We start from the raw sequence: 27,103 nt of genomic DNA, 5'->3' as shown, positions 1-27,103 counted from the left end.
TTTTTTCCAGTCATTAGCAGCAGAGAACTGGAAGGAAAGGTGGCCAAAGGAGGAGTTGGCTTTGGGGATGGCCTGTGAAATGTACCTGCTGGAGCGCATGCTACAGGTGGGTGCTGCTATGGTGACCAGTGAGCTGAGATAAGGCAGGGCTTTACCTAGCAAAGACTTATAGATGACCTTGAGCCAGTGGGTTTGGCGACAAATATGAAGCGAGGGCAAGCCAATGAGAGCATACAGGTCGCAGTGGTGGGTAGTATATGGGGCTTTGGTGACAAAACGGATGGCATTGTGATCGACTACATCCAATTTGCTGAGTAGAGTGTTGGAGGCTATCGCCGAAGTCAAGGATCGGTAGGATGGTCAGTTTTACGAGGGTATGTTTGGCAGCATGAGTGAAGGATGCTTTGTTGCGAAATAGGAAGCAATTTTAGATTGAATTTTGGATTGGAGATGCTTAATGTGAGTTTGGAAGGAGAGTTTACAGTCTAACCAGACACCTAGGTATTTGTAGTTGTCCACATATTTTAAGTCAGAACCGTCCAGAGTAGTGATGCTAGACGGGCGGGCGGGTGCGGGCAGCCATCGGTTGAAGAGCATGCATTTAGTTTTACTTGTATTTGGAGGCCACAGATGGAGTGTTGTATGACATTGAAACTTGTTTGGAGGTTTGTTAACACAGTGTCCAATGAAGAGCCAGAAGTATACAGAATGGTGTCATCTGCATAGAGGTGGATCAGAGAATCACCAGCAGCAAGAGCGACATCATTGATGTATACAGAGAAAAGAGTCGGCCCGAGAATTGAACCCTGTGGCACCCCATAGAGACTGCCAGAGGTCCGTACAACAGGCCCTCTGATTTGACATACTGAACTCTATCTGAGAAGTAGTTGGTGAACTAGGCAAGGCAGTCGTTAGAGAAACCAAGGCTTTTGAGTCTGCCGATAAGAATGTGATTGACAGAGTCGAAAGCCTTGGCCAGGTCGATGAAGATGGCTGCACAGTATTGTCTTTTAGCGATGGCGGTTATGATATCGTTTAGGACCTTGAGCCTGGCTGATGTGCATCCATGACCAGCTTGGAAACCAGATTGCATAGCAGAGAAGGTACGGTGGGATTCGAAATGGACAGTGATCTGTTTGTTAACTTGGCTTTTGAAGAGTTTAGAAAGGTAGGGTAGGATAGATATAGGTCTGTAGCAGTTTGGGTCAAGAGTGTCTCCCCCTTTGAAGAGGGGGATCACCGCGACAGCTTTCCAATCTTTAGGGATCTCAGACGATATGAAAGAGAGGTTGAACAGGCTAGTAATAAGGGCTGTAACAATTGCGGCGGATAATTTTTAGAAAGAGAGAGACCAGGGGTCCAGGTTTTGCAGCTCTTTCAGAACATCAGCTATCTGGATTTGGGTGAAGGAGAAATGGGGGGGGCTTGGGCAAGTTGCTGTGGGGAGTGCAGAGCTGTTGACCGGGGTAGGGGTAGCCAGGTGGAAAGCATGGCCAGCCGTAGAAAAATGCTTTTTGAAATTCTAGATTATCATAGATTTATCGATGGTGACAGTATTTCCTAGCTTCAGTGTATTGTGCAGCTGGGAGGAGATGCTCTTATTCTCCATGGACTTTACAGTGTCCCAGAACTGTTTGGAGTGTGTGCTTCAGGATGCAAATTTCTGTTTGAAATAGCTAGCCTTTGCTTTCCTAACTGCCTGTGTATATTGTTTCCTAACTTCCCTGAAAAGTTGCATATTGCGGTGGCTATTCAATGCTAATGCAGTACACCACAGGATGTTTTTGTGCTGGTCGAGGGCAGTCAAGCCTGGTGTTTTTTGAATGGGGCATGCTTACTTATGGTGAGTAAAGCACTTTTAAAGAATAACCAGGCATCCTCTACTGATGGAATGAGATCAATATCCTTCCAGGTTACCCTGGCCAGGTCGATTAGAAAGACCTGCTCGCTGAAGTGTTTTAGGGAGCGTTTGACAGTGATGAGGGGTGGTCATTTGACCGCGGACCCATTACGGACGCAGGCAATGAGGCAGTGATCACTGAGATCCTGGTTGAAGACAGCAGAGGTGTATTTAGAGGGCAGGTTTGTCAGGATGATATCTATGAAGGAGCTTGTTTTACGGATTTAGGGTTGTACCTGGCAGGTTTAAAAAAAAAATAATAATAATTCTCGGTATCCAATTGTTAGTAGCTACTGTCTTGTCTCATCGCTACAACTCCCGTACGGGCTCGGGAGAGACAAAGGTTGAAAGTCATACGTCCTCCGATACATAACCCAACCAAGCCGCACTGCTTCTTAACACAGCGCGCATCCAACCCGGAAGCCAGCCGCATCAATGTGTTGGAGGAAACACCGTGCAACTGGCCACCTTGGTTGTGGCATGCACTGCGCCCGGCCTGCCACAGGAGTCGCTGGTGCGCGATGAGACAAGGATATCCCTACCGGCCAAGACCTCCCTATCCCGGGCCCAATGCCAATTGTGCGTCACCCCGACGGAGCCTGGGCGCGAACCCAGAGTCTCTGGTGGCACAGCTGGCGCTGCCGTACAGCGCCTGCCGTACAGCGCCCTTAATGGAGACCATCCTGGTAGGTTCCTTGATAACTTGTGTGAGGTTGAGGGCATCTAGCTTAGATTGTAGAACGGCCGGTGTGTTAAGCATGTTCCAGATTAGGTCACCTAACAGTACAAACTCTTAAGATAAATGGGGGACAATTACTTAACATATGGTGTCCAGGGTACAGCTAGGGGCTGATGGGGGTCTATAACAAGCGGCAACAGTGAGAGACTTATTTCTGAAAGGTGGATTTTTTAAAGTAGAAGATCGACCTGTTTGGGCACAGACCTGGTTAGCATGACAGAACTCTGCAGGCTATCTCTGCAGTAGATTGCATCTCCACCCCCTTTGGCAGTTCTATCTTGGCAGAAAATGTTGTAGTTGGGGCATTTCAGAATTTTTGGTGACCTTCCTAAGCCAGGATTCAGACACGGCTAGGACATCAGGGTTGGCGGAGTGTGGTAAAGCAGTGAATAAAACAAACTTAGGGAGGAGGCTTCTGATGTTAACATGCATGAAACCAAGGCTTTTACGGTTTCAGAAGTCAACAAATGAAAGCGCTTGGGGAATAGGAGTGGAACTGGGGGCTACAGGGCCTGGGTTAACCTCTACATGACCAGAGGAGTAGTAGGATAAGGGTACTGCTAAAGGCTATAAGAACTGGTCGTCTAGTGCGTTGGGGACAGAGTATAAAAGGAGCAGTTTTCTGGGTGTGGTAGAATAGATTCAGGGCATAATGTCCAGCAATGGTATGGTGGGATGTGAGTACAGTGGAGGTAAACCTAGACGTTGAGTGACAATGAGAGAGGTTTCATTTCTGGAGTCAGCAGTTAAGTCCGGTGAGGTCTCCGCATGTGTGTGGGTTGGGACAAAACAGCTATCTAAGGCATTTGGAGCGGAGTCCTGAGGCCTCTACTGTGAAATAAAACAATCGGAACTAGCCAAGGTAGCAGTAGACAAGGCATATTGACATTAGAGAGAGGCATAGCTTGAGGCTAGCCCAAGGCTAGCTAACAGTAACAGCTAGCTAGCTGCGATGATCCGGTGTAATGATCCAGAGCGGCAGGAATCCGGAGATGTTGTACAGAGAAGCAGTCCAATATGCTCTGGGTTTATATCGCGCTGTGCAGTCTGGCAGGTGTTATCCGAGCTAAGGCTGGCTGGTGACCGAGAAAAAGGTGAAGACCACTAGCCGTTGCTAACAACGACTAGTAGCTAGTTAGCTGGCTAGCTCCTTATGGAAGCAGATCTGTACCACATTGGGTGAGGCGGGTTGCAGGAAAGTATATTTAGTTTGTAGATAGAATGTGAGATTAAGATGTATACGAAAAATACTGGATAATTACACGGGATAAGACACGGTATTAGACAAAGTCAAACACACACGTCCTACTGCTACGCCATCTTGTAGTTGAGTGTAGATTTTATGTAGATGTAGATATTCCATAAAAAATCAGCTGTTTCCAGCTACGATAGTCATTTACAATATAAACACTGTATTTATGATCAATTTGATGTCATTTTAAATGGACAAAAAAATTGCTTTTCTTTAAAAAATAAGGACAATTCTAAGTGACCCCAAACTTGAATGGTAGAGAATGTTGAAGAGTTATATCCTAGTTATAGAAACATTTGTATGGTTTAAATATGTCTAATATTTGCTTTTTGAATATGGTAGCAAATGTGACTCATCTGACCTCAAACTGTAGCCCTGTATGCCTTTCTTTTATTTCCAAAACACTTAAGCGTTCTGTCTCTGATAAACTCTTGTTATCTCTCTCAGAACGATCTTCTTGACCCTAACCAGGACGGGTCTTCTGTGTCACAGAGGCTCTGCACTGCCAAAGCTGACTCTCGCTCCTCTGTTCTCATCCTCTTAGATCTATCCGCTGCCTTCGACCCCGTGAACCATCAGATCCTCCCCTCCACTTTCTCAGGACTGGGTGTCTCAGGCTCTGCACACTCTTGGATTGCAGCTTACCTGGCAGGTCACTCCTACCAGGTGACGTGGCGAGGATCTGTGTCTGCACCATGTACTCTCACTACTGGTGTCCCCCAGGGCTCTGTTCTAGGCCCTCCCCTCTTCTCTCTATATACCAAGTCACATGGCTGCGTCATATCCTCACATGGTCTCTCCTATCATTGCTATGTCGATGACACTCAACTACTTTCCACCTGACACCCAGGTGGCGACACGCATCTCTGCATGCCTGGCAGATACCTCAGCTTGGATGTCAGCCCATCTCCTCAAGCTCAACCTCGACAAGACAGAGTTGCTTTTCTTCCCGGGGAAGGCCTGTCTGCTCAAAGACCTCTCCATCACAGTTGGTAACTCAACAGTGTCGCCCTCCCAGAGTGCGAAGAACCTTGGCGTGACCCTGGACAACACCCTGTCATTCTCTGAAAACATCAAAGCATGCTCTACAGCATCCGTAGAGTACGACTCAACCTCACACAGGAAGCGGCAAAGGTTCTAATCCAGGCACTTGTCATCTCCCGTCTAGACTACTGCAACTCGATGTTGGCTGGGCTCCCCGCTTGTGCCATCAAACCACTGCAACTTATCCAGAACACTGCAGCCACTCTCTACCTTCAGGCTATGCTCAAACCCTACACCCCAACCCGAGCACTCTGTTCTGCCACCTCTGGTCTCTTGGCCATCTCACTCCTACAGGAGGGTAGTTCCCGCTCAGCCCAGTCCAAGCTCTTCTCTGTCCTGGCATCCCAACGGTGGAACCACCTTCCCTCTAAAGCTAGGACAGTAGAGTTCCTGCCCATCTTCCAAAAGCACCTGAAAACCCTACCTCTTCAAAGAGTATCTTAAATAACGCCCCCCCCCCTTTGAGGAAACGTGTACTTACTATGCCTGTGATATGTATATTAAGATAAATGCACTAACTGTAAGTTGCTCTGGATAAGAGAATCTGTAATGAGTTTACCTTGAACAGTTTAACTTGAAGTTTATTTCACTTCCAGGTATAGAGTAGACACCATGCTAGAATGTGGTGTGTTCTGTGTCACCTAACCTATTTTAGTGCATGTTAATACCAAAAGTAATAACAATTAATAAATCAGAATCTAATCAATCTCTCCTTAACATGTGGTCCTTCCACGTGTGGTCATGCCAAAAGGCGAAAGGAAGGATAAGGAGGAGTAAATAGAAGCTGTGGAAAAAGAGCTGTATAAATATTTCACCTGGCAAAAGGGCAGATGGGTCTTTAAAATTAATTTCCAAGCTCTGCAAATATTAACATTAAGGGGAATTACAATGGGTAGAGTAGCCATGCTGAGTCAATGCAACTGTAATGACCCGGCTCCTGAGGGGCACCCTATTCTTAAGGTGTAGCAGCTTCACTAGGCTGCATTATGGAGGCTTGATCACTTATTATCCCACACACACACACACAAGGCCTTGTACAGACCGGGATCAAGTGCTCAAAACAAAAACAGGGCGCACTCGGCACTTGAAAAACAATTACTGTCATAATTCATACTGTATGTCTAAATTCCTAACTTACCAACTGCCTCTGTAGCAAGTAAAAATTTGGCGCATAGGCCTATTTATTTCTGCAACAACACACATCACAAATTGTAAGCAAGCTAGTTACATTGCCCCCTAAAGACATGACTGACATTGGGGAAAGAGAGTGGGCTATCAGCTGATCACAGATTTTTTTTGTGTGTGATTTATCTTCAATGCTCTTAAAATTCTTACATAACTTCATATTATTAATAATCTTCTAACTCATGATATATCGCTGGCTGGTCGGCTAGTGGCTTGTGTGGATATTTTAGTGTATGGGGGTTAGCTAGTGTCTAGACTAGCTGTGTTGATACTGCCCTGACACACACGTGCAACTTCCGACTGAAGGAGGGATGGAGTTGGGTCGGAGGGTCGTTGATGCAGCTGCTCCTTTCTCTGCGGTGCATATCAGCCAACCAGATCGAATATTGATGATGATGATGATATAAATCAGGTGTTTTTAAATACTACTCAAACATTATGCTTCTTTGGCAGTACTGTTGATATTGAAACTGGGTAGCTAGCTACACTACACTTGAGACCGGTGGTATCTCAAGCCATGCATGTTTGCATGTTTGGATACTGGGCGTCCGCAATCTCCGCACAGGGCAGACGATGTCACGACGACTTGTGGGTTCAAAAACCCCAATGACAAAAACTATCTACAGTACCAGTCAAAAGTTTGGACACACATACTCATTCAATGGTTTTTCTTTATTTCTACTATTTTTCTACATTAGAATAACAGTGAAGACATTAAACCTATGAAATGACACATGGAGTCATGTAGTAAACAAAAATGTGATAAACAAATCAAAAAAATAACCAGCTTCATGAGGTAGTCACTTGGAATGCATTTCAATTAACAGGTGTGCCTTGTTAAAAGTTCATTTGTGAATTGTATTTAGTTCTTAATGTGTTTGAGCCAATCGGTTGTGTTGTGACAAAGTAGCCCTATTTGATAAAAAACCAAGTCAATATTAGGGCAAGAAGAGCTCAAATAAGCAAAGAGAAATGACAGTCCAATCAAACACACACACACCCACTTACTATCATACCCTACACACAGCTTCTTATCCTACACACACATTTTACCGGCCATCTCTTAACTGCACACCGCAATTATACACATCAGTTGTTTTAAGTAACTGCTTATTCCATTGGTTAGCCTTTTTTATACACTGAACACAAATACAACGGAACATGTAAAGTGGACCCATGTTGCATGAGCTAAAATAAAAGATTCCAGAAATGTTTCATACGTACAAAAATGTTTCTCTCAAATTTTGTGCACAAATTTGTTTACATCCCTGTTAGTGAGAATTTCTCATTTTCCAAGATAATCCATCCACCAATGGCATATCAAGAAGCTGATTAAACAGCATGATCATTACACAGGTGCACCTTGTGCTGGGGGCAAAAAAAGGCCACTCTAAAATGTGCAGTTTTGTCACACAACACAATGCCACAAAGTTTTGAGAGAGCGTGCAATTGGCATGCTGACTGCAGGAATGTCCACCAGAGCTGTTGCCAGATAATTTTAATGTTAATTTCTCTGATATAAACCACCTCCAACATTGTTTTAGAGAATTTGGCAGTGGGTCCAACCGGCCTCATAACTGCAGACCACGTGTATGGCGTCATGTGGGCGAGCGGTTTGCTGATGTCAACGTTGTGAACAGAGTGCCCTATGGTGGCGGTGGGGTTATGGTCTGGGCAGTCAAAGCTGCGGACAACAAGCACAATTGCATTTTATCAATGGCAATTTGAATGCACAGAGATACCGTGACCAGATCCTGAGGCCCATTGTCGTGCCACTCATCAGCATCACCTCATGTTTCAGCATGATAATGCAAGGACCAATGTCGCAAGGATCTGTAAACAATTCCTGGAAGTTGAAAATGTCCCAGTTCTTCCATGGCCTGCATTCTCACCAAACACGTCACCCATTGAGCATGTTTGGGATTCTCTGGATCGATGTGTACAACAGCATGTTCCAGTTCCTGCCAATATCCAGCGACTTCGCACAGCCATTGAAGAGGAGTGGGACAACATTTCACAGGCTACAATCGACAATCAGATCAACTCTATGCGAAGGAGATGTGTCACGCTGCGTGAGGCAAATGGTGGTCACACCAGATACTGACTGGTTTTCTGATCCACACCCCTACCTTTTTTTAAGGTATCTCTGTGAAATCCATAGATTAGGGCCAAACATTTTTTTTTCAATTGACTGATTTCCTTTATGAACTGTAACTTAGTAAAGTCTTTGTTGCGTTTTATATTTTTGTTCAGTTTATAACTAACTAGCAAGCGGAGTTGGAAGTGGATGAGAATGGCTGTTAGCACTTGATCAGAGAATAGGAGTGAGTAGGAGTGTGTCCTGTCATAATAAAGGAAAAAGTGATCTCTGGGGAAGATAATGTTGCTTCTTTGGCAAACTGAATGATGGTGTTGTAGTCGTGTGCAGCCACGCAGTCATGGGTGAACAGGGAGTACAGGAGGGCACTAAGCACCTACCACTGAGGGGGCCCTTGTGTTGAGGGTCAGCGTGGAGAAGGAGTGGTTGCCTACTCTCACCACCTGGGGGCGGCCCATCAGGAAATCCAGTTGCAGAGGGAGGTGTTCAGTGCCAGGGTCCTTACCTTAGCGAGGAACTTGGAGAGCACTATGGTGTTGAACACTGAGCTGCAGGAGATGTAATGATGACACATACTGCACTGAGGATAACAATTAATAAATATTTGATCAATTTGGGGTGGCAGGTAGCCTAGTGGTTAGAGCGTTGGGCCAGTAACCAAAAGGTTGCTACAGTAGATCGGATCCCTGAGCTGACAAGGTAAAAATCTTTCTTTCTGACCCTGAACAAGGCAGGCTGTTCCTAGGCTGTCATTGTAAATAAGAATTTGTTCTTAACTGACTTGCCTAGTTAAATAAAATAAAAATTGTCATGACACATCTCTTAATTGCTGTGTGTTGCAGCTCTTCTTTTGTTGTTCTCAATCCACACTCTTATAGTCTGCCCACTTCAGAGCAAACCCTGCCTGGCTGCAAAGACTTTGTCAACTCTGTCAATTGGTTGTCCTGTATTTAGACCAATGTGAGAAGAAAGGAGGTTTTGGCTTCAAAGCTGGCTTGAAGAGTAGGCTTATTAGACTGAACAATCTCGGTATTGTACATCAAAATAGTATTTGAGTATTTCCATGTAAAATTATTATGACTGTAATGGAGGACCGGGTGTCTCCTTATTATGCAATATTTAAAAGGCCTGCGCTATTGGGGGAGACCAGCTGTTTTATTATTTAAAAAAAAAAATGTGTATATATATTTTAACCATTATTTTGACAGGGAAATCATACCGACACACTCTTTCAGATGAGCCCTGCATAAATACATCAAACACACTACCGTTCAAAGATTTGGGGTCACTTAGAAATGTCCTTGTTATTGAAAGAAAATCAACAACAAAAAATCCATTAAAATAACATACAATTGATCAGAAATACAGTGTAGACATTGTTAATGTTGTAAATGAATATTGTAGCTGGAAACTGATTTGTAGCTGGAAACTGATGATTTTTAATGGAATATCTACATAGGCATACAGAGGCCCATTATCAGCAACCATCACTCATGTGTTCCAATGGCACGTATTTGTTAGCTAATCCAAATGTATCATTTTAAAAGAAGGCTAATTGATCATTAGAAAACCATTTTTTAAATTATGTTAGCACAGCTGAAAACGGTTGTGCTGATTAGAAGCAATACAACTGGCCTTCTTTAGACTAATTGAGTATCTGGAGCATCAGCATTTGTGGGTTTGATTACAGGCTCAAAATGGCAAGAAATAAAACTTTCTTCTGAAACTCGTCAGTCTATTCTTGTTCTGAGAAATGAAGGCGAGAAATTGCTAAGAAACTGAAGATCTCGTACAATGCTGTGTACTGAGAAGTACAGCGCAACTGGCTCTAACCAGAATAGAAAGAGGAGTGGGAGGCCCCGGTGCACAACTGAGCAAGAGGACAAGTACATTAGTGTCTAGTTTGAGAAACAAACCCTTCACAAGTCCTCAACTGGCAGCTTCATTAAATAGTACCAGCAAAACACCAGTCTCAACGTCAACAGTGATGAGGTGACTCCGGAATGCTGGCCTTCTAGGCAGAGTTATAAAGAAAAAGCCATATCTCAGACTGGCCAATAAAAATAAAAGATTAAGATGGGCAAAAGAACACACACTGGACAGAGGAACCCTGCCTAGAAGGCCAGCATCCCGGAGTCGCCTCTTCACTGTTTTCTAGTGATTAATTAGCCTTTTAAAATTATAAACTTGGATTAGCTAACACAACGTGCCATTGGAACACAGGAGTGATGGTTGCTGAAAATTGGCCTTTGTACGCCTATGTAGATAATCCATAAAAAATCAGCCGTTTCCAGCTACAATCATCATTTACAACATTAACAATGTCGACACTATACTTCTGATCAATTTGATGTTATTTTAATGGACAAAAAATGTGCATTTCTTTCAAGAACAAGGACATTTCTAAGTGACCCCAAACTTCTGAACGGTAGTGTATATACAACATATACAGTTGAAGTCGGAAGTTTACATACACTTAGATTGGAGTCATTAAAACTCGTTTTTCAACCACTCAACAAATGTATGGTTAATTAACAAAGTATAGTTTTGGCAAGACATCATGTTTGTGCATGAAACAAGTAATTTTTCCAACAATTGTTTACAGACAGATTATTTCACTTACAATTCACTGTATCACAATTCCAGTGGGTCAGAAGTTTACGTTCACTAAGTTGACTCTGCCTTTAAACAGCTTGGAAAATTCCAGAAAATTATGTCATGGCCTTAGAAGCTTCTGATAGGCTAATTGACATCATTTGAGTCAATTAGAGGTGTACCTGTGGATGTATTTCAAGGCCTACCTTCAAACTCAGTACCTCTTTGCTTGACATCAAGACCTCAGACAAACAATTGTACACCTCCACAAGTCTGGTTCATCCTTGGGAGCAATTTACAAATGCCTGAAGGTACCACGTTCATCTGTACCATGAATAGTACGCAAGTATAAACACCATGGGACCACGCAGCCATCATACTGCTCAAGAAGGAGACGCTTTCTGTCTCCTACAGATGAACGTACTGAGGTGCGAAAAAGTGCAAATCAATCCCAGAATAACAGCAAAGGACCTTGTGAAGATGCTTGAGGAAACGGGTACAAAAGTATCTATATCCACAGTAAAACGAGTCCTATATCGACATAAGCTGAAAGGCCGCTCAGCAAGGAAGAAGCCACTGCTCCAAAACCACCATAAAAAAGCCAGACTGCGGTTTGCAACTGCACATGGGGACAAAGATTGTACTTTTTGGAGAAATGTCCTCTGGTCTGATGAAACAAAAAGAGAACTGTTTGGCCATAATGACCATCGTTATGTTTGGAGGAAAAAAGGGGAGGCTTGCAAGCCAAGGAACACCATTCCAACTGTGAAGCACGGGGGTGACAGCATCGTGTTATGGGGGTGCTTTGCTGCAGGAGTGACTGGTCTATAGATTGCATCATGAGGGAGGAAAATGATGTGGATATATTAAAGCAACATCTCAAGACATCAGTCAGGAAGTTAAAGCGTGGTCGCAAATGGGTCTTCCAAATGGACAATGACCCCAAGCATACTTACAAAGTTGTGGCAAAATGGCTTAAGGATAACAAGGTCAAGGTATTGGATTGGCCATAACAAAGCCCTGACCTCAATCCCATAGAACATTTGTGGGCAGAACTGAAAAAGCGTGTGCGAGCAAGGAGGCCTACAAACCTGAGTCAGTTACACCAACTCTGTCAGGAGGAATGGGCCAATATTCACCCAACTTATTGTGGGTAGCTTGTGGAAGGCTACCTGAAACGTTTGACCGAAGTTGAACAATTTAAAGGCAATGCTACCAAATACTAATTGAGTGTATGGTAAACTTCTGTCCCACTGGGAATGTGATGAAAGAAATAAAAGCTGAAATAAATAATAATTTTCAGAAGTCTGTCACGACTTCTACCGAAGGTACCTCCTCTCACTGTTCGGCTGCGCTTGGCGGTCGGCGTCGCTGGTCTACTAGCCATCACGAGCCCATTTTCCTTTTCTGATTCTTTTGTCTTTGGTTCTTTTTCCCACCTGGTTTCATTTGCGTTAATTTCTGTGTGTATAATTGTAACCTGTTGCCTGCCTAAATTCGTGCAGGATTAGTCGTTGATTGTGAGGTGCTCGGTTAAGTATTACCGTTATTTGTTTTCACGGGTTCTGAAGTATGAGTGTCGGAACTTTGTTTGTTCCTCGTAACTTTGTACGGGTTTTCTGTTGTCGAGGGGGTTGTCCTTTTGATTGTGCCATTCCTGTGTTGGTGGACTTTCTTATTAAACACGCTTCTCAGACATCCCTGCTCTCCTGCGCCTGACTCCTACACCTACCACCTGGATGCACGTTGTCACAAAGTCATTCTCTACTATTATTCTAACATTTCACATTCTTAAAATAAAGTGGTGATCTTAACTGACCTAAGACAAGGAATTTTTACTAGGATTAAATATCAGGAATAGTGAAAAACTTGAGTTTTTATGTATTTGGCTAAGGTTTATGTAAACTTCTGACTTCAACTGTATAACCTTGAAACCAATCTTTGTGTAGTTACAGCTGGGTGATGAAGAAACACCCTGCCATGGAGCCTCTGGTGCCAATGCCCCCCAGTACTGACGGGAGAGATGCGTGGCGTAGCATGACTGTACTGCCTTACCTGGAGCACCTGCACGGCTACACCGACCAGGATGATGATGAACTCTTCGACGGAGCTGGAGACATCTACTCTCAGGGTTTCACTATGCCAGGTGAGATACAGAGATATGGAGGGAGAGAATGAGGGAGATATGACTTAATGGAGTGATTTTTATAAGGACCATATTTCCAACCAGGGTTTTGCTATGCAAGGTGAGAGACATGGGATGGAGGGAGAGGGAGGTGGAGAGTGAGGGTTATTGGGAGAGAGCATTTGAGTGATAAATAACATTTCTTTGTCACATTCTTTGCAAACAACAGGTGTAGACTAACAGTGAAATGCTTACTTACTGTACGGGTCCTTTTCCAACAATGCAGAGTTAAAGATAAACTATTTAAATAGTGCCATCAGGAATAAATACACAGTGAACAACAAATAACAATAACGAGTAAAAATAACATGGCTCTATTCAGGGATTACCAGTACTGAGTCAATGTGCAGGGGTACGAGGTAATTGAGGTAGCTATGTACATTTAGAGTATCAGTCAAAGTTTGGACACACCTACTCATTCAAGGGTTTTTCTTTATTTTACTCTTTTCAACATTGTTGAGTAACAGTGAAAACATGAAAACTATGAAATAACACATGAAATGCCTAGTTAAATCAAATGTAAAAGATCATGTAGTAACCAAAAAAGTGTTAAACAAATCAAAATAGTCTATTTTAGATGCTTCAAAGATGCCACCCTTTGCCTTGATGACAGCTTTGCACACTCTTGGCATTCTCTCAACCAGCTTTACCTGGAATGCTTTTCCAACGGAAATGTTATTGTTGTGTAGCAAAATGCTTGTGCTTCTGGTTCCGACGGTGCAGTAATAGCTAACAAGTAATCTAACACCTCCCCAACAACTACCTAATACACACAAATCTGAAAGGGGTGAATGAGAATATGTACATATAAATATATGGATGAGCGATGGCCGAGCGGCATAGGCAAGGTGCGATAGATGGTATAAAATACAGTATATACATATATGAGTAATGTAAGATATGTAAACATTATTAAAGTGGCATTATTTAATGTTCCACACATATGCTGAGCACTGTTGGCTGCTCGCAAACCATCTCAATTGGGTTGAGGTCGGGTATTGTGGAGGCCATGTCATCTGATGCAACACTCCATCACTCTCCTCCTTGGTAAAATAGCCCCTACACAGGCTGGAGGTGTGTTTTGGGTCATTGTCCTGTTGAAAAACAAATGAGAGTCCCACAAAGCGCAAACCAGATGGGTTGGTGTATCGCTGCAGAATGATGTGGTAGCAATGCTGGTTAAGTGTGCCTTGAATTCTAAATAAATCATGACAATGTCACCAGCAAAGGAAACCATCACAACTCCTCCATGCTTCACGGTGGGAACCACACATGCAGAGATCATCCGTTCATCTTCTCTGCGTCTCACATAGACACGGCGGTTGGAATCAAAAATCAAAATTTTGGACTCCAGACCAAAGTAAAAATTTCCACCAGTCTAATGTCCATTGCTCGTGTTTCTTGGCCCAAGCAAGTCTCTTCTTATTGGTGTCCTTTAGTAGTGGTTTCTTTGCGGCAATTCGACCATGAAGGCCTGATTCACGCAGTCTCTTCTGAACAGTTAATGTTGAAATGTCTGTTACTTGAACTCTAGCATTTATTTGGGCTGCAATTTCTGAGGCTAATGAACTTATCCTTTGCAACAGAGGTATCTCTGGGTCTTCCTGTGGCGGTCCTCATGAGAGCCTGTTTCATCATAGCGCTTGATGGTTTTTGCAACTGCACTTGAAGAAACTTTTAAAGTTCTAGAAATTTTCCAGATTGATTGACCTTCATGTCTTTAAGTAAAGATGGACTGTCGTTTCTCTCTGTTCTTGCCATAATATGGACTTGGTCTTTTACCAAATAGGGCTATCTTCTGTATACCACCCCTACCAACACAACTAATTGGCTCAAACGCATTAAGAAGGAAAGACATTTCACAAATTGACTTTTAACAAGGGACACCTGTTAATTGAAATGCATTACAGGTGACTAACTCATGAATCTGGTTGAGAGAATGCCAAGAGTGTGCAAAGCTGTCATCAAGGCAAAGGGTGGCTAATATGAAGAATTTCAAATATAAAATATATTTTGATTTGTTTAACACTTTTTTTGGTTACTACATGATTTCATGTGTTATTTCATAGTTTTGATGTCTTCACTATTATTCTACAATGTAAAAATAAAGAAAATCCCTAGAATAAGTATGTGTGTCCAAACTTGTGACTGGTACTGTACGTAGGGGTAAAGTGACTAGGCAACAGGATAGATAATAGACAGTAGCAGCTGTGTGTCCAGTGTGCGTGTCCAGTGTGTGTGCAAGAAAGTGAGTCCAAAAAGTGTCAATGCAGGTTGTCTGGGTAGCCATTTGATTAGCTATTTATCAGTCTTGTTTAAAAGTCTTATGGCTTGGGGGTAGAAGCTGTTCAGGGTCCTGCTGGTTGCAGACTTGGTGCACTGCTACCGCTTGCCATGTGGTAGCAGAGAGAACAGTCTATAGCTTGGGTGACTGGAGTCTTTGACCATTTCTTGAGCTTTCCCCTGACACTGCTTGTTGTAGAGGTCCTGGACAGAGCATGTGAGCGGAGCTGGAGTAGATCAAGGTGTGGAGTGTGCCCAATTTGACTGGAGCGCAGAGTGAGTTTGACAAAGGCTGGACCTTCTGCCTTCTTGCACACTCCAGTAGTGCTCACTTCACGAGCTCTGGACATACCCAGCCCAGCATGCATTTGTAGGCTACTTGTGTGCTGCTATAGGCCCTTGCTTTAGCTACTGTCATGGAGTTCGCTAAATATTTTCAAAAAGAAACTGATAAAACAAACAGGTTAAAAATCAAGGTGACTTACAAAGATGAGGAGGACCAAGAGCAAGAGAGGGAGTGCAATGATGTAGTGTCTACGACTAAATAATAATTGTGAGATCTGAAAAGACACATATCCCGCAAGCATGATGGGTACTTTGTCACGCCCTGACCTGTAGAGAACTTTTTATGTCTCTATTTTATGTCTCTCTGCCCTTTTTCTATGTTTTGTATTTCTTTGTTTTGACCGGGTATGGTTCTCAGTCAGGGACAGCTGTCTATCGTTGTCTCTGATTGGGAACCATACTTAGGTAGCTTTTTTCCACATGGGTTTTGTGGGTAGTTATTTTCTGTTTAGTGTTTGCACCTTATGGGACTGTTTCGGTTGAATTTATTATCTTGTTATTTTGTATTAGTGTTCAGTTCAATAAACAACATGAACACTTACCACGATACGCTTTGGTCCGACTATTCTTCCTCATCTGACGACGAAAGCCGTTACAGACTTACTATGTGTACATGCTAACAGAAAGGAAGGAGGTGGCTAGCTAGCTAAGTGTGTCATTGTAGCAAAGTATTTCTAAACTAAAAATCAGATCTCTTAAAAGTGTTAATTTTCGTTCTGTTATATATACTGAATAAAAATATAAATGCAACATGTAAACCCATTTTTCATGAGCTGAAATAATATCCCAGAAATGTTCCATATGCACAAAAATGTTTCTCTCAAATTTTGTGCACACATTTGTTTACTTCCTTGTTAGTGAGCATTTCTCCTTTGCCAAGATAATCCATCCACCTGACAGGTGTGGCATATCAAGAAGCTGATTTAACAGCATGATTATTAAACAGGTGCAACTTGTGCTGGGGAAGATAAAAGGACACTTTATAATGTGCAGTTTTGTTACACAACACAATGCCACAGATGTCTCAAGTTTTGAGGGAATCACATGCAGTTACATGCAATTGGCATGCTGACTGCAGGAATGTCTAACAGAGCTGTTGCCAGAGAATTAAATGTTAATTTATCTTCCATAAGCCCCCTCCAATGTCATTTTAGATAATTTGTCAGTATGTCCAACCAGGCTCACAACCGCAGACCACGTGTAACCACGCCAGCCCAGGACCTCCACATCCGGCTTCTTCACCTGCGGGATCATCTGAGGTGGAGGGGGATGCTGAGGAGTATTTCTGTCTGTAATAAAGCCCTTTTGTGGGGAAAAACTCATTCTGATTGGCTGGGCCTGGCTCCCAAGTGGGTGGACCCGGCTCCCAAGTGGGTGGGCCTATGCCTTCCCAGGCCCATCCATGGCTGTGCCCCTGCCCAGTCATGTGAAATCCATAGATTAGGGCCTAATTCATTTATTTCAATTGACTGATTTCCTTATGAACAGTAACTCAGTAAAATCTTTGAAATTGTTGCGTTATATATATTTTTCAGTATATATAATACGCTGTCATTGATTTTGCCCCTGTAGGCCTGAAATATTACCTCTTTCAAGCTTTCTGTTTTATTAGGGTTATTTGACCTAAATACCTTTTTTTAGGCCTAACTATAGAATAAAAAACTACAACTCCACATCCCTGCCCAGTCTGGCAAGAGTGGCCCGAAGGCTATTTATAGCGTCCCCAGTGGCTTTGCAAGCGCGGAGAGGGTATTCTCTGCTGCTGGCCTATTCTCCAGGCACCATCACATGAGTCTGAAGCCACAGACTGTGACCAAACTCATGCCTAATAAGGTGTTTTTTGTTTCATTTTTATTTTAGTCTAAGTCACAGCCTATATGCGCAATTTATGGACTATAATGATTTAACACAATGTTTAAATGCTGAGCACTATAATGTTCCTGCCAGCCTCGTGTGTCGCACTCGCAAATAATTCAGTTTATTTATTTGTAGACTATAGCCTTGAAATAATAGGATAATAATATAGCCTAAATAATTTATTTTAATGTCTGGCCAGTTCAATCAATGTGGATGTCTATGATTGGTTCAGATTTGGTCCGGTCTGTCTGTTGAAATCAAGGAAGGTCTGGACCATTTATTTAAAAAATGTACATTGGCGTTGGTCCGTTCTTACTGTGGTGTAGCCTACAGTGTCGACCCACAATTACATTTTAGGAATGGCCATCCATGTGGTAGGCCTAACGTTTGTGAAATGGTTAGTTGCATTGGCTTTATTAGTCCTGATTCCTGTGACTAATCAATTTAGCTAATTTCTATAATTCCAGTAGTGCTCCTAATTTACTGTATGTGACAAAACAAGCAGTCATTGTGTGGAGAATCATTGTAACATCTAAACCGCTGTGTCATATATTTTCCATATATGAAAATATTGTATTTTAGCTGTTTTGAAACTGGTGTACAAAACCCGAAAGTATAAGACTCCAAAACAAAATGTAAGAACGTGCAGCATTAAAATCGAGCACATAGAACAGATCTACCGCTTCTTAGGCTTGCTTTCAATGAGAATGGCAGATCTGTAACTCACATTTTCTATGTGAATCACCCAAAAAGTGACATATTGCAGCTTTAAGCTCTGAATGTCAGCTGTTTAATTGTATCAGGAGTTATCCTGAGTCTGTTTTCAATGAGAATCAATGTGTTTACACAGCGGGTAATGCAGAAGTATTGTGTTTTTCTCTATGATCACCTTGTCAAAAAATGTACGGATACAAACTCCATTACGTGTTGTCCATTTAACTTTGACCTGTCCTGTTTTTAGGATATGATTGTTAAAATGCCATATTCACATCAAAGCACATTTTTTTATTTGAAGGATGTTTAAAATATGAGCAACACATCAAACAGCAGTGTTGCGTCAGCCGGTTCTTACTTCTGTGTAGACCTGCTAGACCTATTAGTTTCCCAAAATATTTCACCTTAATGGAGTTAATGAAGTCCCTCCACCCCCTCTCTTTTCCTCCCCTCTCCTCTTTGTCTCTGTCATAATAATGTGATGTTGCCAATAGCCAGAGCCTTATCTAGTGCAGGAGAGGAGACAGACAGGCCTGATGGAGCCAACCAGATGCTGCTGATATTGTGCAGCACTAGGACCTACTTGGGGAACCACACTAAGACAAATGTCAATGTTATGCATTTTCTTTTGGATATTTTTTTATTTTTTTGAATGACAAAAGCACTGTTTGGCATGGATGCACAATCCTTTGTCTGTTAGCCTTCTGTAGTGGTGTCATTAACACGGCAGTTATGTCATGCGTCAGAGATGCGCATGCGTCACATCCTCAATTCCAAATTTTACTCGCTTCTCACTGAACGTTTTTCCATCGTATGGATTGGATTGTTATCTCTCTGTGTGTGTGTGTTCTGGTGTGTCCATCACTGCAGAGGATCTGATCAAGCTGCTGTCTGTCAGTCTGTCTGTGATTGTGTCAGCCTAGTGCGTATGTGGGCTGGTAGCCACTATGGACCAGTGAGTCACTTTGCCCAGGCTGAGACTAGTGATTGAACAAGGTCAGAGCTGATAGGAGAGGAGTCTGGAGGAGGAGGGAGCAGAGCAGGTGAAGCTGACTACATCAGGTTCAGAGAATGTCCATGGAGGAGGGAGCAGAGCAGGTGAAGTTGACTACGTCAGGTTCAGAGAATGTCCATGGAGGAGGGAGCAGAGCAGGTAAAGTTGACTACGTCAGGTTCAGAGAATGTCCATGGAGGAGGGAGCAGAGCAGGTGAAGCTGACTACATCAGGTTCAGAGAATGTCCATGGAGGAGGGAGCAGAGCAGGTAAAGTTGACTACGTCAGGTTCAGAGAATGTCCATGGAGGAGGGAGGGAGCAGAGCAGGTAAAGTTGACTGCGTCAGGTTCAGAGAATGTCCATGGAGGAGGGAGCAGAGTAGGTGAAGCTGACTACATCAGGCTCAGAGAATGTCCATGGACTTGGTCATGGGGTTCATTTCCACTTTCCATGGAAGAACTCATTTCTTTCTCTAATCACTCAGTCAACTTCTCTCTTAGTAACACAAGGCAGATGCTGTGATGTGCTCACCTGGACTTTCACATGATATCTGATTCATTTATATTGGATGACATTGGCACTAACATTGTTGAATGTGACAGGCTGGTATAGCAGTAGTTGTGGCCTGAAGGTGGACTTATGTTGCTGTCTTGTACTTGTTTTGTAACATAAGGTGCTAGAAGCACTCAATATGTCCTCGCCTGCCTTGGCTAGTTACTGCATGTTGTTGGTGTCATGGCTCTGGTTAGAGACACAGTATAGTCATTCTTGGCCCACTGCTAAAGCCCTAGACACTGGCTGTGATGTAGGGCACACTACACAGAAAACAATGTATTTCAAGGCTATAGCCTACTATACATTTCAGAACCTCAAAACGGGAGGGATCCAGTATTGAATGAATACAAAAAGCACATCGGGCATTTGACATCAAAAGATTCGATTCGATTCCTAGATGCCATACAATCTGAAATCTGATTCCTCCTTTGTCCCTGTAATCTTCAGATGTTTCACTGACAGCAGTACATTTGATACGTGCCATAAGACCATACAGGTACTTGCCTGTTTTAATGACTCATTTTAGTGGGCAAGTTTTGGGTTCATTTGCTAATTTTTTCTATTGACTGCAGTGATTATCCTACCTGAGTCATCATATAAAATACTGCCCAAACTGCCTCCTCTCTGATAACACAGTGAAGTACAAAATCAACACTCATTCAATCATTCCTAGTTTTTCTTGTCTTATATTAGAGATAAGAAGTGATGGAAATTGTTTTATTATATTAGCTTTCAAGTAATTTACTTTATTCATCTTTCCACAATAGAGTTTTATGAGCTTGCTTGAACTGTGATAAGGTGTCCAATCTGGCCTTACCCAATTACACGAGGACAACATGGAGAGAGACTATCCATCACGTATTTCTCCTTTCCCTCAATTACCTTTCCTCCCCTAAACAGCAGTCTTTTATTTTGTCATTTGTCTGCTGGGGTTTCTTGTGCATTATGTGTTGCCAATTAATCAACGTTAAGCCCATTTAAACCTGAATCTTGTTTATGTTGGGGGGAAATGTCATTCCCACCTCTCCCCTTCAAAGGGAAGCACAAAAAGATGATTTTGTATTTTCGATTTGATTCACCGCTACTTTCGCTGTTGGGCGGCTTGTGGAAGGTATTTGTGAAATTATACCCACTATACTTTCCTTTTCCCTTGCTGCCGTCTGTTGTGTGTTTGCTCGCTGTGCCATGCTGTGGCTGTTAAAACATGTAGAATAGAGCTTAAAAATAACTGGAATCACAATCATTTGTACTAGCGTGGCTTTGTAGGGCAATGCCTGTTGAGAGGCTGATTTGTGAGAAAGAAGAACTACAGTTAGTATGTAGAAGTGTGATAGAAATTTGCAAATTCAATTGAGTTAAATTTGTTCATATAGTAATCCATTTTCCAGCCCAACTCCTCCCCAGTCTGAGCCTCCTATACTGCACAACACACAGTCCTGTATTCTTCATCATTCATCCATTAATCCATATCTTTCTATCTCTGTATCTCTCCCTCCCTCTCTCGCTCTCTCGTTGTCATTCCGCTGAAGGCTGAAGCATTAAGGGGTTTTAGAATTCCGAAGGGGTTTATATGTGTGTAGGGAAGCTCAGTATACCACCACTGCTTATCTAGAGACTAGAAAGCACCCCTGCAGCACCAACTCTTACTGTGCAACAATGCATCCCACTATAGAGGGAGCCATAGCTTGACTACATTAGAGCGGTGAGGTGTTTTTGAGAAAGAGAGGGAGGTGTGCATATGGCCTGTGGTGTATTTGACGTCAAACGTCCTGGTTTGTGACCCCCGTATCAGCCTTTCTTGCTCAGTTTGTGCCCACACACAACACCACCACCACTTATTTCAATGATTTCCGCAAACATACATTCCCCCTCCTCCCTCCACTTGCCAGGTCCAGAAGCAGCAGTTTGAAATTGCCGATTAGAGAGTAGCAAGTGTTTAAGTTGCCATGGCAACTGGGTGAGTCATCCCTCTGCGGTCAGTTTAGTCACACTTGCACTGTATATCCCTCCCTCTTCCTTCTTTCCCTCCTTTCCTCCCTCTCGCTCTGCTCTGACACCGTATGATTCTACCTTTTCTTTTGTCACCTTTGCTGTCGTCAGAGGGGGTGGCAGATGCAGGTCTTTACAGGTCAGCCACTGTTAGAGTCGTGAGTCAAGGATGGTAGAGAGGCGCTATGACGGGGAGTTTGATGAGGGCAACGCGAGTGTCGCTGTGCTGCCTTTGATTACTTATTTATGGCCCAGGCTAATCAGTAAGCCCAGTGTCGACAGCTTCACAGGGGGGGATAAAGGAAGAGAGAGCGCGCCCAGACAGACTTCATTTAGCTGGTCTTCATTTGCTGAGAATGCCCAGAGTGCTTGGATTTCTGATTGAACAAGTCTAATAATGTGCGGATGTATTTTGGTTAATTGTGGGGATGATTGTCGTTATGAGTGTGGCTTTAGTCATCTGGTGCTTTGTGAACCTGTGTTCACATGAACCTGTGTTCACATCAGGGCCAACTCATTGCCCAATTCATGAAAAATCATGACTCTTCATTATTATTAATGTCATGTAGTTTGAGTTTTATTTTCCTATTTCAACTTGGCATATTTTACTTACCTGTTAGACACTTTGTAATCTTGGTTCCTCAAGCAACAGATGACTGACAGATGTAACATGTTCTGCTCTCTATAATGAAGTGAAACCAGCTGCATATTGTTGCTGTAACTACTGCTGCTACTCTCTATACTAGTCTGTTTTCTGTTAGCTCACCTGCACCCCAGCCTGCTCCTGTTCGGCTGCCTATCTTCTCAGAGGGGAATTGGTATATATCTCAATCACTGCCTGTAGTTGATTAATAATGGTAATAATTGATTGAGCTCCCATGAAGGAGCAGAGCCTAATGCCAAGACCACATGTGTTGTCATCTAATACGTGGGTTTATTGTCTGAAGTTCTGTTGTTGAACAACTTCAGTTTGGATCAGCTACTCTACACTAGGGGACGGTTTACTGGGACACAGAAGTCTAGTCTTGGACAAAAAAAAAACATATTTTCAATTAAGAATCTCAATTGAACATGATTTTTAGTTTAGGACTAGTGTCAATCTGTGTCTGGAGAAACTGGCACTATATGTAGATAGCTGTGCTCTGTGCTAGTGGGAATACTGTTTGCTATATGTAGATAGCTGTGCTCTGTGCTAGTGGGAATACTGTTTGCTATATGTAGATAGCTGTGCTCTGTGCTAGTGGGAATACCGTTTGCTATATGTAGATAGCTGTGCTCTGTGCTAGTGGGAATACCGTTTGCTATATGTAGATAGCTGTGCTCTGTGCTAGTGGGAATACTGTTTGCTATATGTAGATAGCTGTGCTCTGTGCTAGTGGGAATACTGTTTGCTATATGTAGATAGCTGTGCTCTGTGCTAGTGGGAATACCGTTTGCTATATGTAGATAGCTGTGCTCTGTGCTAGTGGGAATACCGTTTGCTATATGTAGATAGCTGTGCTCTGTGCTAGTGGGAATACTGTTTGCTATATGTAGATAGCTGTGCTCTGTGCTAGTGGGAATACTGTTTGCTATATGTAGATAGCTGTGCTCTGTGCTAGTGGGAATACTGTTTGCTACTGGAGGGTTTTATTTGGCAAGTGGGTTTTTATTTTAACTCCAGAAGAACTATATCAGCTGTAAATGAAGCAGGCTGTTTTGGGTTGTGCTTTCACACAGTGAAGAGCACAGAAATAGCATGAAACACTTTGAAATTAAATATATTCTCTGTAGGCGAGACATTTTAATTTTCATCAGCAGTTAATGTGTGAATGTGCTTTTTCTTGTGTTTGTGAATTGCAGCATTTGATTTCTATGCAAAATGTCCTAATAAAAGAATCTTAGAAATTTGCTAGTCAGTCAAAAGCACCTGTCATCAATCATCTCTGTAAAAATGCAAACCACAGAGGCACAAGTTAAAAAATAAGCCTACATTTTGTAAAAGCACACAGTAAAAATAGGCTTACATTTAGCAAGTCTCCCAGCACTTTCTGTCTGTCTACAAACTGTTGTTCAAAGCTGCTCTGTGCTTACCTCCCTCATTATCTTGATTACTCTGACCTGTTTCTAACAGTGTGTGGAGGTGAGAAGGAAAAAGTTCATCCTATTAGACACTTACAGTGTCTGACACAGATCTAATGTCAATTTGTCATTTCCCCGTAATGGTAAGCTGATCCTAGATTTGTGCATAAAGCCGATTTCTAGCCGGAGTCTAACAAGATGGCTGACAGCATACTGTATGTTTCTCTAGTGAGCCATCTCAGACCGCTGACCTCTAACCCCTGCCTCTCTGTGTCTTCTCCCCAGGACGGGTGCATGAGGACGGGCTGGAGCAGAACGGGTACCAGGGGGGGTGTGTGGGGCCGGGGCTGGGGCTCAGGACCCTGTGTGTGAACGGCACAGACACAGAGACAGACCAGGACCACTACCCAACCACCAGCAGAACCAGGTCCCAATCAGAACGCCTCTCCAGCTCCTCCTCCAACCCCTCACGCAAAGGAGTGTCCACCTACAGCCGCATCCGCAAGCTGTCCAACTGTAAGCAGCAGTGAGAGCAGCCCCCGAGTCCCCCAGCCCTGAACACACACTGGACAGGTGAGGATAAGGAGTAGTAATTACAGGACACCTGTACAATGTTGTGGTCTAAATCTAATTATAAATTGGGTGGTTTGAGCCCTGAATGCTGATTGGTTGACAACCGTGGTATATCAGAGCGTATACCACAGGTGTGACAAAACATTTCTTGTTACTGCTCTAATTACATTGGTAACCAGTTTATAATAGCAATAAGGCACCTGGGGGTTTGTGGTATATGGCCAATATATCCACTCACTCTGTGTTGTGAATAAGAACAGCCCTTAGCCGTGGTATATTGGCCATATACCACACCCCCTCGTGCCTTATAACTTAAGTATATGGAGACACCCTTTGGGGCTGATCCTGTGACCTTGAGATGATAATGCTACTTAATCCAACTAAGATGTTGTCTTATCTGAGATGTTCTCTTCTCTGAGATCCTTAATAAATACAAATACAAGGATGAACTGATCCCTTGATCCCCTACTGAAACATACAGCTAATTGAAAATGTATGCCCCCACCCAACATATCAGGGAAATAAGATTCTGATTTCGTCTACCTGGAGTAATTATTCATCAGTGCCTTGATTTCTTTCTTCTGAGACACTCTATGTAAACAACAGGCCAGAAGAGTCTGAGTGTAATTATGGAGCCAAATAGAACAGTGGAGTGGTGCTGCCTGGGTGTCTCCAGGGAGAGAGAGAAGAGAAGAGGAGAGACAGGCTGGTTTGGTGGAGAGCCTGGATGGGGGCTGGATGACGCAGTTTAGGGTGCTGAGAGGGGTGGGGGAGGCAGGAAGAGCCCTGACTGACGCTGATGCTCTGTATGGATGGAGAGGAGGAGAGGAGGAGTGTGTGGGCAGACTGCGTGGAAGGGAGATGCAGCATAATCAGCTTTTTTGAGTGTTTTCTCTTCTCCCTCTTTTTCTATATATTTTTCTCTCTGTCGGCCCTTTTTGTTTTTCTCTTTCCCTCTCTCCGCGCTCCCCCTGTGGCACCTGCTTATTCATGTGGGTTCCTCTCTTTCTTCCTCTCTCACTCCTTTCTTTCTCTCCCTCAGTCTCTTTCTGTGAGTCATTCCTGAGTACGCGCTCTGACTCTTTAACAAGCTCCCCCTGCCTCACGCCTCACATTCCTCTTTCTGAAGGAGAAATTAAGGATCCCATCAAATGTGCTGCTGTACTCCTGCCTGGTTAACAGGATCGTACAAATGCTTTTCACAAATACCCTCATACCATCTCCCGAGCCAGTAGGGGATTCTGATGCTGATTGAAGAATACTTCTGATACTAACAATATTCCTTCCTAACCCACATGTTTTTGGCCATTTTATCATAGTTTATAACATTGTGATGGTGCTATATGAAAAAAACTATTTGTCTGATTATTTGTTCAAAATAATGAGTTAAAATAAAATAGTCCGGAGAACTAATTGTGTTGTCATATTTGAAATGCCACATCATCTACAGTACTGCATGTAATTGAGTGTGACTGATAAGATGACATCATCTCCAACTTGTTTTTATGCCGTCAGTCACATGGATGGATCTGGGACCACAGCTAATCAGTGAGAAATGGAATAGCTGTCCAATTGCAGCAACGAGCCAAGCGGCATCCTTTCTGAGTCATCGGCATGCAGGCATCTCCCACGCAGTCTGCCGAGGGGGAGAGGGTGATCACTCCTCCACAGCATCATCCCAGAGACATCCGTGAATACTGAGAAGTCTTTTCACAATAAGGGAGAGAAGGGTGGAATGGAGGACGTGGTGGTGGGGGAGGAGGGGGACACCATCCAATCTATATTAGTTTGTGCAATGAATGACTCACAGCCCGGCTGAGACTGGGCGTAATGGACTGGACAGGATATTGTGTTTGGTAAAAGTCGGACTAATCGAGGTCCTGGCTGCAGTCTGGAGCCTGCTGTCTGACAGAAAGTCCAGCAGATTCCAGCTGTAACAGCCTACTGTCTGACAGAAAGTCCAGCTGTAACAGCCTGCTGCCTGACAGAATGTCCAGCAGATTCCAGCTGTAACAGCCTGCTGTCTGACAGAAAGTCCAGCTGTAAAAGCCTGCTGCCTGACAGAAAGTCCAGCAGTAACAGCCTGCTGTCTGACAGAAAGTCCAGCAGTAACAGCCTGCTGCCTGACAGAAAGTCCAGCAGTAACAGCCTGCTCCCTGACAGAAAGTCCAGCAGATTCCAGCAGTAACAGCCTGCTGCCTGATAGAAAGTCCAGCAGTAACAGCCTGCTGCCTGATAGAAAGTCCAGCAGTCACAGCCTGCTGTCTGACAGAAAGTCCAGCAGTAACAGCCTGCTGCCTGACAGAAAGTCCAGCAGATTCCAGCAGTAACAGCCTGCTGTCTGACAGAAAGTCCAGCAGTAACAGCCTGCTGCCTGACAGAAAGTCCAGCAGATTCCAGCAGTAACAGCCTGCTGCCTGACAGAAAGTCCAGCAGATTCCAGCAGTAACAGCCTGCTGTCTGACAGAAAGTCCAGCAGATTCCAGCAGTAACTGCTTGCTGCCTGACAGAAAGTCCAGCCGATTCCAGCAGTAACAGCCTGCTGTCTGACAAAGTCCGGCCGATTCCAGCAGTAACAGCCTGATGTCTGACAGAAAGTCCAGCAGATTCCAGCAGTAACAGCCGTGCTGTCTGACAGAAAGTCCAGCAGATTCCAGCAGTAACAGCCTGCTGTCTGACAGAAAGTCCAGCAGTAACAGCCTGCTGCCTGACAGAAAGTCCAGCAGATTCCAG

At 43.4% G+C, this 27,103-nt stretch overlaps 1 protein-coding gene across 2 annotated transcripts in view; it reads left to right on the top strand.

Annotated features, from left to right (window-relative positions):
- The window catches only part of LOC112244762 (serine/threonine-protein kinase STK11), a 44,449-nt gene extending 19,903 nt beyond the window's left edge, over positions 1-24,546 (top strand). For both annotated transcript variants that reach the window (XM_042323070.1, XM_042323069.1), the window contains 2 exons: positions 12,763-12,959; positions 24,083-24,546. In XM_042323070.1, coding sequence (XP_042179004.1) covers positions 12,763-12,959; positions 24,083-24,327 — 442 coding nt within the window. In that variant the 3' untranslated portion in view covers positions 24,328-24,546. The remainder of the gene's footprint in view (positions 1-12,762; positions 12,960-24,082) is intronic.
- The last annotated feature ends 2,557 nt before the right edge of the window (positions 24,547-27,103 follow it).

The sequence above is a fragment of the Oncorhynchus tshawytscha genome, linkage group LG06 (genome assembly GCF_018296145.1).
Source record: "Oncorhynchus tshawytscha isolate Ot180627B linkage group LG06, Otsh_v2.0, whole genome shotgun sequence".
Classification (NCBI taxonomy): Eukaryota; Metazoa; Chordata; class Actinopteri; order Salmoniformes; family Salmonidae; genus Oncorhynchus; species Oncorhynchus tshawytscha.
The sequence above is the reverse complement of the archived record's forward strand: the minus strand, read 5'-3'. Positions and strand labels throughout refer to the sequence as shown.